The sequence below is a fragment of the Cherax quadricarinatus genome, chromosome 8, assembly GCF_038502225.1.
Source record: "Cherax quadricarinatus isolate ZL_2023a chromosome 8, ASM3850222v1, whole genome shotgun sequence".
NCBI classification, from domain to species: Eukaryota; Metazoa; Arthropoda; class Malacostraca; order Decapoda; family Parastacidae; genus Cherax; species Cherax quadricarinatus.
This window is the reverse complement of record NC_091299.1, coordinates 22,409,147-22,422,613: the sequence shown is the minus strand read 5'-3', so window position 1 is coordinate 22,422,613 and position 13,467 is coordinate 22,409,147. Positions and strand designations below refer to the sequence as shown.

The 13,467-nt window shown below is 47.4% G+C and overlaps 1 protein-coding gene across 1 annotated transcript in view; it reads right to left on the bottom strand.

The window, feature by feature from the left end:
- LOC128685248 (A disintegrin and metalloproteinase with thrombospondin motifs 6-like) overlaps positions 1-13,467 on the bottom strand; it is a 267,981-nt gene that overhangs the window by 112,563 nt on the left and 141,951 nt on the right. The window contains exons 5-6 of the mRNA XM_070082935.1: positions 1,081-1,301; positions 546-635 (exon numbers count right to left, since the gene is read on the bottom strand). Of these exons, the coding sequence (XP_069939036.1) occupies positions 546-635; positions 1,081-1,301 (311 nt within the window). The remainder of the gene's footprint in view (positions 1-545; positions 636-1,080; positions 1,302-13,467) is intronic.

Below are 13,467 nucleotides of genomic sequence, written 5' to 3'. Positions count from 1 at the left end.
GGGCACTGCAATTGATCAGAGAATACCTAACAGGGAGGCAACAGCGAGTCATGGTCCGTGATGAGGTATCACAGTGGGCGCCAGTGACGAGCCGGGTCCCACAGGGGTCAGTCCTGGGACCAGTGCTATTCTTAGTATATGTGAACGACATGACGGAAAGGGTAGACTCAGAAGTGTCCCTGTTTGCAGATGACGTGAAGTTAATGAGGAGAATTAAATCAGATGCGGACCAGACAGGTCTACAAAGAGACCTGGACAGGCTGGATGTGTGGTCCCGAAACTGGCTCCTAGAATTTAACCCCGCCAAATGCAAAGTCATGAAGATCGGAGGAGGGCAAAGAAGACCGCAGAACACACACACACACACACACACACACACACACACACACATACACACACACACACACACACACACACACACACACACACACACACCACACACACGAGAAATGTCTCTGTATATTCAGTATATAATGCAGGTCGTTCCAAGTCACGTAGTGACCTACCTCATACTGCAAGTCATTACAGGTCAGGTGTAGACCTACCTCATACTGCGGGTCCTCCAGCAACATTATCCTGACAACGTAGATGTTGACAGCGTTACCAATACTGGCGTCATGGTAAACACTCGATACCTGAGGTGGTAACATAACAGAGGTCAATACAAGAGGTAAATACGCTTTGACCTCACTAAGGTAAGAGAGTACTATACATGACATTGTCCAAGGAGTACACTGAGGTACATGGCTGTGTATGGGAGTACATGAGGAAGATAGCAGAGGACCGAGGCTCTCTGCTGAGAACTCTCCACTACTACTACTACTACTACTACTACTACTACTACTACTACTACTACTACTACTACCTAGATTAAGAACTATCGTGTATTATCCAAGTGTCTGAGGCGAGGATAGTAAAGCACAAGACATCTTCCAGTTACTATCTTATAAGATATTCTATGGAAATTCTAAATAAATCTCATTTTTGTTATTCTGCCTCACCTTCATGTTTCATTGTCTACTTCTCTCCTTCCTTACCTCTGTTCTTTCCTTCTTCTTCTCCTCCCCTCGACTCACTCACCATATTCATCACTGTGAGAATGTAGGTGTTTATATCCTCGTTAGAGTAGAAATCGACCATCTTCTTGTCAGCCACCACCGTCACCTCTACGTTCCTCTCCACACTTACACTTCTCTTCCTCCTCCTCCTCCTCCGCTTCCTCTTCACCTCCTCTTCTGCAGGAAGGCGGCGGTGGGCGGCCTCCCACTCCTCGCGGGCGTGCAGCGCTTGCTCGTGGGCGTCTGCAACACAGCAACACCATAACGAGAATTTAATGACATGAAGGTTGGTGTTGCACATGACCCCAGTCACAGCCACAGTCACAGCCACAGTCACAGCCACAGTCACAGCCACAGTCACAGCCACAGTCACAGCCACAGTCACAGCCACAGTCTGAGTCCATGTTGGTGACTGACAACCCACGCTTGTATCATTCAGTACATCACTCGTATTTATCTCCTGTCTGGTTGTATTTACATCCTTCAAGCCTCTCCCTATATGGTTTTCTCTCCCAGATGATTTACAATCATATTCTGCATTAGACTGAAGTATTACAATATATATATATAAATATATACATATATTTTTTTTTCAACACACCGGCCGTATCCCACCAAGACAGGGTGGCCCAAAAAGAAAAACAAAAGTTTCTCTTTTTAAATTTAGTAATTTATACGGGAGAAGGGGTTACTAGCCCCTTGCTCCCGGATATATATATATGTCGTGCCGAATATGTAAAACTGGCCAATTAGCAAGAACTCATTTAAAATTAAGTCCTTTCTAAAATTTTCTCTTATACGTTTAAAGATATATATTTTTCATTAATGTTGATGTAAAAATTTATAATTTTGCACCAAAAAGAACTTAGAAAACTTACCTAACCTTATTATAACAAGAACAATTTATTTTAGCCTAACCCAACTAAATATATTTTAGATTTGTTTACAGTAATTTAATACTAAACAAACACAGTGAAATATATTTTTTTCGTTAGGTTCAGAATGATTTTGGCGAAATTATTGCATACACAAATTTTCGCTTATCCTATATGACAAATTGAGCGTTGCTATTTAAGCCAACATCGCAAGTTCTGCCTATTCGGCACGACATATATATATATATATATATATATATATATATATATATATATACATATATATATTTTCTTTCTTCTTCATATGCAAGGAATTCGCAAAGAGCAGGCAAAATATACACAAACACTGATCTCTGGCTGAAGGAGACTCGAACCTTGGAACAAGGCACATAGTGCTATACCATTCTCACCACACTGGACCAATACCTTGGTTAGACTTTGATCCAAGGCAGCCAGCTTTCAGGGAGAAGGCTTACAGCTTTTCATCTCATCCCCTGCATGCATCAGCCTTACTAGAGATTTTAACAATGCAAGGAATTCGCAAGAGCAGGCGAAGGTATTGGTCCAGTGTGGTGTGAATGGTATAGCACTGCGTACCTTGTTCCAAGGTTCGTAGGTTCGAGTCTCCTTCAGCCAGAGATCAGTGTTTATATATATATATATATATATATATATATATATATATATATCTAGGGGAAGGAAGGTGGGGCAGAGGTCGTCCTCAAAATGGTTGGAGGGAGGGGGTAAAGGAGGTTTTGTGGGCGAGGGGCTTGGACTTACAGCAAGCGTGGGTGAGCGTGTTACATAGGAGTGAATGGAGACGAATGGTATTTGGGACCTGACGAGCTGTTGGAGTGTAAGCAGGGTAATATTTAGTGAAGGGATTCAGGGAAACCGGTTATTTTATATAGCCGGACTTGAGTCCTGGAAATGGGAAGTACAATATTGGCAGTTTGGAGGGATATGTTGTGTATCTTTATACGTATATACTTCTAAACTGTTGTATTCTGAGCACCTCTGCAAAAACAGTGATAATGTGTGAGTGTGGTGAAAGTGTTGAATGATGATGAAAGTATTTTCTTTTTGGGGATTTTCTTTCTTTCTGGGTCACCCTGCCTCGGTGGGAGACGGCCGTCTTGTTATATATATATATATATATATATATATATATATATATATATATATATATATATATATATATATAAAAACCCATCTTCCTCCAAAGTGTGAGAATTCTTCTTTAAAATATATGTAGATAAATAAGCATGAAAAAAAGCTGGACTTCCTGCAGGCTGGTCAGTACAAAACAATAGCTTGATGTGGCGGCTTTAAGGGAGGTACAAGGACAATGTGGCGGCTTTAAGGGAGGTACAAGGACAATGTGGCTTGTCATCTTAGCTCACAGGAAGACATAAACACAACCTTGTAACGTTGACACTTAGTTTGCAATACTGACTGACACCTGGAATCAAATTCTGATGCATTTTTATTAAATGACACCTGAGAACACGCATCAGAAGCAGCCTCAGGTTGGAGGAACAGGTCGTGGTAGCACGGATGGTACTGTATAGTTCATATGTCTGTAGAACACTAAATAATGCAAAGATAGATAGATAGATAGATAGATTGATATATAGATAGATAGGTAGACAGAGAGAGAGAGAGAGAGAGAGAGAGAGTAGTGGTCTGTTTTGCTTACATTCTCTGCACTAATGTGGTCTGAAAGGTGTTCAAACGATGGTAGCGTACCACCACAGTGGAGTGTTTTGGGTGCCTTGCTCTGGTATGTCCGCCTAAGAGACCTGCTTCACCTCACTCGTGAATCCCTCACCTACACAAGTGACTGCATTATAACATCAACTTATACAAGACACTAGGTGCCCACTCACCAGCCCGCCATCAATCACAAATTAGTGGGTATGTTTGGTCGGGATAAGCATTAATATAGCACAGTCACTGTTGATAAACACCAGGTGATGGGCTCTAGGGAGCATGATGGCACTGATGGTACTGCTCTGACAATGAATGAAAGATATATACCACTCTGATGAACTATATATCCTCGGAAGGGAATACGTATATCTAAGTCTACACCTTGAAACTGTCTTCGGATGAGGCAGGTTTACCTGGAGTTTACCTGGAGAGAGTTCCGGGGGTCAACGCCCCCGCGGCCCGGTCTGTGACCAGGCCTCCTGGTGGATCAGAGCCTCATCAACCAGGCTGTTGCTGCTGGCTGCACGCAAACCAACGTACGAGCCACAGCCCGGCTGATCAGGAACTGACTTTAGGTGCTTGTCCAGTGCCAGCTTGAAGACTGCCAGGGGTCTGTTGGTAATCCCCCTTATGTATGCTGGGAGGCAGTTGAACAGTCTCGGGCCCCTGACACTTATTGTATGGTCTCTTAACGTGCTAGTGACACCCCTGCTTTTCATTGGGGGGATGGTGCATCGTCTGCCAAGTCTTTTGCTTTCGTAGGGAGTGATTTTCGTGTGCAAGTTCGGTACTAGTCCCTCTAGGATTTTCCAGGTGTATATAATCATGTGTCTCTCCCGCCTGCGTTCCAGGGAATACAGTTTTAGGAACCTCAAGCGCTCCCAGTAATTGAGGTGTTTTATCTCCGTTATGCGCGCCATGAAAGTTCTCTGTACATTTTCTAGGTCAGCAATTTCACCTGCCTTGAAATGTGCTGTTAGTGTGCAGCAATATTCCAGCCTAGATAGAACAAGTGACCTGAAGAGTGTCATCATGGGCTTGGCCTCCCTAGTTTTGAAGGTTCTCATTATCCATCCTGTCATTTTTCTAGCAGATGCGATTGATAAAATGTTATGGTCCTTGAAGGTGAGATCCTCCGACATGATCACTCCCAGGTCTTTGACGTTGGTGTTTCGCTCTATTTTGTGGCCAGAATTTGTTTTGTACTCTGATGAAGATTTAATTTCCTCATGTTTACCATATCTGAGTAATTGAAATTTCTCATCGTTGAACTTCATATTGTTTTCTGCAGCCCACTGAAAGATTTGGTTGATGTCTGCCTGGAGCTTTGCAGTGTCTGCAATGGAAGACACTGCCATGCAGATTCGGGTGTCATCTGCAAAGGAAGACACGGTGCTGTGGCTGACATCTTTGTCTGTGTCGGATATGAGGTAGATCATGCAGCCAAGAATCATGCAACTGCTCGCTATGAATTCCTCTACAATTCTATATATTGTACAGATTTGCTCTTCCTGTGAATATACACTACTTTATTGGACAGTCTCGACCCTGCAACATACATGCGGTGGAAATCAAATCAGAGAATTTGTGGCGATCGAACCCATGGCAATTTATTTTTAATTAACACATAGGCCGTCTCCCACCAAGGTAGGGTGGCCCGAAAAAGAAAAACTTTCACCATCATTCACTCCATTACTGTCTCGCCAGAGGCGCACTTACACTTCAGTTATAAAACTGCAACATTAACACCCCTCCTTCAGAGTGCAGACACTGTACTTATCATCTTCAGGACTCAGTCCGGCCTGCCGGTTTCCTTGAATCCCTTCATAAATGTTACCTTGTTCACACTCCAACAGCACGTCAAGTCCTAAAAACCATTTGCCTCCATTCGCTCCTATCTAATATGCTCACGCATGCTTGCTAGAAGTCCAAGCTCCTCGCACACAAAACCTCCTTTACCTCCTCCTTCCAACCTTGCCTAGGCCGACCCCTACCCCGCCTTCCCTCCACTACAGATTTTTACACTCTCAAAGTCATTCTATTTTGTTCCTTCCTCTCTACATGTCTAAACCACCTCAACAACCCCTCCTCAGCCCTCTGCATAATAGTTTTAGTAATCCCACACCTCCTAATTTCCAAAACTACGAATTCTCTGCATTATATTCACACCACACATTGCTCACAAACATGACATCTTCACTGCCTCCAGCCTTCTCCTTGTTGCAACATTCACCACCCATGCTTCACACCCATATAAGAGCATTGGTATAACTATACTCGCATACATTCCCTTCTTTGCTTCCATGGACAAAGTTCTTTGTCTCCACAGACTCCTAAGTGCACCACTCACCTTTTTCCCCTCATCAATTCTATGATTCACCTCATCGTTCATAGACCCATCTGCTGACACGTCCACTCTTAAATATCTGAATACATTCACCTCCTCCATACTCTCTCCCTCCAACCTGATATCCAATCTTTCGTCACGTAATCTTTTTGTTATCCTCATCACTTTACTCTTTCCTGTATTCACTTTTAATTTTCTTCTTTTACATTCCCTACCAAACTCATCCACCAACCTCTGCAACTTCTCTTCAAAATCTCCCAAAAGCACAGTGTAATCAGCAAAGAGCAACTGTGACAACTCCCACTTTGTGTTAGATTCTTTATCTTTTAATCCCACACCTCTTGCCAACACCCGAGCATTCACTTCCCTTACAACCTCATCTGTAAATATACTGAACACTGGTGACATCACACATCCTTGTCTGAGGACTACTTTTACTGGGAAATAATCTCCCTCTCTCCTACATACTCTAACCTGAGCCTCACAATCTTTGTAAAAGCTCTTCACTGCTTTTAGTAACCTACCTTCTATTCCGAACATTTGCAACATCTACCATATTACACCCCTATCCACCCTGCCATATGCCTTTTCCAAATCCATAAATGCCACAAAAACCTCTTTACTCTTATCTATATACTGTTCACCTATAGTTTCACTGTAAACACCTGGTCCACACACCCCCTACCTTTCCTAAAGCCTCCTTGTTCATCTGCTATCCTACTCTCCGTCTTACTCTTAATTCTTTCAATAATAACTCTACCATACACTTTACCAGGTATACTCAGCAGACTTATTACCCTATAATTTTTACACTTTCTTTTGTCTCCCTTTGCTTTTATACAAAGGAACTATGCATGCTCTCTGCCAATCCCTAGGTACCTTACCCTCTTCCATACATTTATTAAATAATTGCACCAACCACTCCAAAACTATATCCCCACCTGCTTTAAACATTTCTATCTTTATCCCATCAATTCCGGCTGCCTTACCCCCTTTCATTTTACCTACTGCCTCACGAACTTCCCCCACACTCACAACTGGCTCTTCCTCACTCCTACAAGATGTTATTCCTCCTTGCCCTATACATGAAATCACAGCTTCCCTATCTTCATCAACATTTAGCAATTCCTCAAAATATTCCTTCCACCTTCCTGATGCCTCTAACTCTCCATTTAATAACTCTCTTCTCCTATTTTTAGCTAACAAATTCATTCTTTCCCAAAGTTTTCTCAACTTATTAATCTCACTCCTAAACTTTTTCTTATTTTCAACAAAATTTGTTGATAACATCTCACCCACTCTCTCAACTGCTCCAGTGATGGACCAGTGATGGTCCAGTGATGGACCAGTGATGGTCCAGTGATGGTCCGGTGATGGTCCTGTTGTGGACCATTAATGGTCCGGTGATGAACCAGTGATGGTCCAGTGATGGTCCAGTGATGGTCTAGTGATGGTCCAGTGATGGACCAGTGATGGACCAGTGGTGGACCCAGTAATGGACCAGTGATGGACTAGTGATGGCCTAGTGGTCCAGTGATGGCCCAGTGATGGTCCAGTGATGGACCAGTGATAGTCCTGCCAGAGTATACTACACCACCACCACTGGACCAGCGATGGTCCGGTGATGGTCCAGTGATGGTCCGGTGTTAGTCTAATGATGGACCAGTGATGGTCCAGTGATGGACCAGTGATAGTCCAGTGATGGACTAGTGATGGTCCAGTGGTTCAGTGGTCCAGTAATGGCCCAGTGGTGTACCAGTGGTTCAGTGATGGCCCTGCCAGAGTATACTACACCACCACCACCACCACTGGACCAGTGATGGTCCTGCCAGAATATACTACAACACCACCACCACCACCACTGGACCAGTGATGGTCCTGCCAGAATATACTACAACACCACCACCACCACCACTGAACCAGTGATGGTCCTGCCAGAGTATACTACACCACCACCACCACCACTGAACCAGTGATGGTCCTGCCAGAGTATACTACACCACCACCACTGGACCAGTGATGGTCCTGCCAGAGTATACTACACCACCACCAGCACCACTGAACCAGTGATGGTCCTGCCAGAGTATACTACACCACCACAATCACCACTGAACCAGTGATGGTCCTGCCAGAGTATACTACACCACCACCACCACCACTGAACCAGTGATGGTCCTGCCAGAGTATACTACACCACCACCACCACCACTGGACCAGTGATGGTCCTGCCAGAGTATACTACACCACCACCACCACCACTGGACCAGTGATGGTCCTGCCAGAGTATACTACACCACCACCACCACCACCACCACTGAACCAGTGATGGTCCTGCCAGAGTATACTACACCACCACCACCACCACTGAACCAGTGATGGTCCTGCCAGAGTATACTACACCACCACCACCACCACCACTGGACCAGTGATGGTCCTGCCAGAGTATACTACACCACCACCACCACCACTGAACCAGTGATGGTCCTGCCAGAGTATACTACACCACCACCACCACCACTGGACCAGTGATGGTCCTGCCAGAGTATACTACACCACCACCACCACCACTGGACCAGTGATGGTCCTGCCAGAGTATACTACACCACCACCACCACCACTGAACCAGTGATGGTCCTGCCAGAGTATACTACACCACCACCACCACCACTGAACCAGTGATGGTCCTGCCAGAGTATACTACACCACCACCACCACCACTGGACCAGTGATGGTCCTGCCAGAGTATACTACACCACCACCACCACCACTGGACCAGTGATGGTCCTGCCAGAATATACTACAACACCACCACCACCACCACTGAACAAGTGATGGTCCTGCCAGAGTATACTACACCACCACCACCACCACTGGACCAGTGATGGTCCTGCCAGAGTATACTACACCACCACCACCACCACTGAACCAGTGATGGTCCTGCCAGAGTATACTACACCACCACCACCACCACCACTGGACCAGTGATGGTCCTGCCAGAGTATACTACACCACCACCACCACCACCACTGGACCAGTGATGGTCCTGCCAGAGTATACTACACCACCACCACCACCACTGGACCAGTGATGGTCCTGCCAGAGTATACTACACCACCACCACCACCACTGAACCAGTGATGGTCCTGCCAGAGTATACTACACCACCACCACCACCACCACTGGACCAGTGATGGTCCTGCCAGAGTATACTACACCACCACCACCACCACCACTGGACCAGTGATGGTCCTGCCAGAGTATACTACACCACCACCACCACCACTGGACCAGTGATGGTCCTGCCAGAGTATACTACAACACCACCACCACCACCACTGGACCAGTGATGGTCCTGCCAGAATATACTACACCACCACCACCACCACTGGACCAGTGATGGTCCTGCCAGAGTATACTACAACACCACCACCACCACCACTGGACCAGTGATGGTCCTGTCAGAATATACTACAACACCACCACCACTGGACCAGTGATGGTCCTGCCAGAATATACTACAACACCACCACCAGCAACACTGGTCCAGTAACACACTGGTATCTTGGTACCGGTGTTTCCTTCCTAACAGCTAAGCACTATTCCCGAACATTATTTGGGACGACTTATCACCGCTATCAGTCTTTGTACATTACTTATTCATAAGTCACTACGTTCAAACGTCGTAAAGTCAGAAACTGAACAAACAACAACAATCTGACATGCAGTATATCACTCGCCTCAACCAACCAGCAGATATACCCAAGTGTATATCCCTAAGTGAATATTCACCCCGAGTGGTACATCTCTCCATGTATGTACACGCACTGAGATTATTTTTTTTCTTGGCGGTAGTGTATAGGTAAAATTCGAAGTTAATAACACTGCTGCTACGACCGAGCTTTGAACCAGCCAGACCTCTCACACACTGCTGGTACGACCGAGCTTTGAACCAGCCAGACCTCTCACACACTGCTGCTACGACCGAGCCTTGAACCAGCCAGACCTCTCACACACTGCTGCTTCGACCGAGCTTTGAACCAGCCAGACCTCTCACACACTGCTGCTACGACCGAGCCTTGAACCAGCCAGACCTCTCACACACTGCTGCTACGACCGAGCTTTGAACCAGCCAGACCTCTCACACACTGCTGCTACGACCGAGCTTTGAACCAGCCAGACCTCTCACACACTGCTGCTACGACCGAGCTTTGAACCAGCCAGACCTCTCACACACTGCTGCTACGACCGAGCCGAGCCAGACCTCTCACACACTGCTGCTACGACCGAGCTTTGAACCAGCCAGACCTCTCACACACTGCTGCTTCGACCGAGCTTTGAACCAGCCAGACCTCTCACACACTGCTGCTACGAGCGAGCCTTGAACCAGCCAGACCTCTCACACACTGCTGCTTCGACCGAGCTTTGAACCAGCCAGACCTCTCACACACTGCTGCTTCGACCGAGCTTTGAACCAGCCAGACCTCTCACACACTGCTGCTTCGACCGAGCTTTGAACCAGCCAGACCTCTCACACACTGCTGCTACGAGCGAGCCTTGAACCAGCCAGACCTCTCACACACTGCTGCTTCGACCGAGCTTCTTTGAACCAGCCAGACCTCTCACACACTGACGACCGAGCCTTGAACCAGCCAGACCTCTCACACACTGCTGCTCTCACACACTGCTGCTACGACGACCGAGCCTCTCACACACTGCTGCTTCGACCGAGCCTTGAACCAGCCAGACCTCTCACACACTACTGGTACGACCGAGCTTTGAACCAACCAGGCCTCTCACACACTGCTGCTACGACCGAGCTTTGAACCAGCCAGACCTCTCACACACTGCTGCTTCGACCGAGCTTTGAACCTCACACACTGCTGCTACGAGCCTCTCTCACACACTGCTGCTACGAGCGAGCCTTGAACCAGCCAGACCTCTCACACACTGAACCAGCCACCTCTCACACACTGCTGCTACGACCGAGCTTTGAACCAGCCAGACCTCTCACACACTGCTGCTAGCCAGCCACCTCTCACACACTGGTGCTACGACCGAGCGTTGAACCAGCCAGACCTCTCACACACTGCTGCTTCGACCGAGCGAGCCTTGAACCAGCCAGACCTCTCACACACTGCTGCTACGACCGAGCCTTGAACCAGCCAGACCTCTCACACACTGCTGCTACGACCGAGCCTTGAACCAGCCAGACCTCTCACACACTGCTGCTACGACCGAGCCTTGAACCAGCCAGACCTCTCACACACTGCTGCTTCGACCGAGCTTTGAACCAGCCAGACCTCTCACACACTGCTGCTTCGACCGAGCTTTGAACCAGCCAGACCTCTCACACACTGCTGCTTCGACCGAGCTTTGAACCAGCCAGACCTCTCACACACTGCTGCTTCGACCGAGCTTTGAACCAGCCAGACCTCTCACACACTGCTGCTACGACCGAGCCTTGAACCAGCCAGACCTCTCACACACTGCTGCTTCGACCGAGCTTTGAACCAGCCAGACCTCTCACACACTACTGGTACGACCGAGCTTTGAACCAACCAGGCCTCTCACACACTGCTGCTACGACCGAGCTTTGAACCAGCCAGACCTCTCACACACTGCTGCTTCGACCGAGCTTTGAACCAGCCAGACCTCTCACACACTGCTGCTTCGACCGAGCCTTGAACCAGCCAGACCTCTCACACACTACTGGTACGACCGAGCTTTGAACCAACCAGGCCTCTCACACACTGCTGCTACGACCGAGCTTTGAACCAGCCAGACCTCTCACACACTGCTGCTTCGACCGAGCTTTGAACCAGCCAGACCTCTCACACACTGCTGCTACGGCCGAGCCTTGAACCAGCCAGACCTCTCACACACTGCTGCTACGACCGAGCTTTGAACCAGCCAGACCTCTCACACACTGCTGCTACGACCGAGCCTTGAACCAGCCAGACCTCTCACACACTGTTGCTACGACCGAGCCTTGAACCAGCCAGACCTCTCACACACTGTTGCTACGACCGAGCCTTGAACCAGCCAGACCTCTCACACACTGTTGCTACGACCGAGCCTTGAACCAGCCAGACCTCTCACACACTGTTGCTACGACCGAGCCTTGAACCAGCCAGACCTCTCACACACTGTTGCTACGACCGAGCCTTGAACCAGCCATACCTCTCACACACTGCTGCTACGACCGAGCCTTGAACCAGCCAGACCTCTCACACACTGTTGCTACGACCGAGCCTTGAACCAGCCAGACCTCTCACACACTGCTGCTACGACCGAGCCTTGAACCAGCCAGACCTCTCACACACTGCTGCTACGACCGAGCCTTGAACCAGCCAGACCTCTCACACACTGCTGCTACGAGCGAGCCTTGAACCAGCCAGACCTCTCACACACTGCTGCTACGACCGAGCCTTGAACCAGCCAGACCTCTCACACACTGTTGCTACGACCGAGCCTTGAACCAGCCAGACCTCTCACACACTGCTGCTACGACCGAGCCTTGAACCAGCCAGACCTCTCACACACTGTTGCTACGACCGAGCCTTGAACCAGCCAGACCTCTCACACACTGCTGCTACGACCGAGCCTTGAACCAGCCAGACCTCTCACACACTGTTGCTACGACCGAGCCTTGAACCAGCCAGACCTCTCACACACTGCTGCTACGACCGAGTCTTGAACCAGCCAGACGTCTCATACATGCTGGAAACTGTGTAGGAATACACACCGAAGACTGTGACACACACATGTGACTGAGTATTTCTCTGTGAGAAGCATAGGATAAAATGTTTGTGAGAAGCATGGGACTCAATGTTTATGTCTGTCAGAAGCATGGAACACAATGTTTATGTCTGTGAGAAGCATGGAACACAATGTTTATGTCTGTGAGAAGCATGGGACTCAATGTTTATGTCTGTCAGAAGCATGGAACACAATGTTTATGTCTGTCAGAAGCATGGAACACAATGTTTATGTCTGTCAGAAGCATGGAACACAATGTTTATGTCTGTGACAAGCATGGAACACAATGTTTATGTCTGTCAGAAGCATGGAACACAATGTTTATGTCTGTCAGAAGCATGGAACACAATGTTTATGTCTGTGACAAGCATGGAACACAATGTTTATGTCTGTCAGAAGCATGGAACACAATGTTTATGTCTGTGACAAGCATGGAACACAATGTTTATGTCTGTCAGAAGCATGGAACACAATGTTTATGTCTGTCAGAAGCATGGAACACAATGTTTATGTCTGTGACAAGCATGGAACACAATGTTTATGTCTGTCAGAAGCATGGAACACAATGTTTATGTCTGTCAGAAGCATGGAACACAATGTTTATGTCTGTCAGAAGCATGGAACACAATGTTTATGTCTGTCAGAAGCATGGAACACAATGTTTATGTCTGTCAGAAGCATGGAACACAATGTTTATGTCTGTGACAAGCATGGA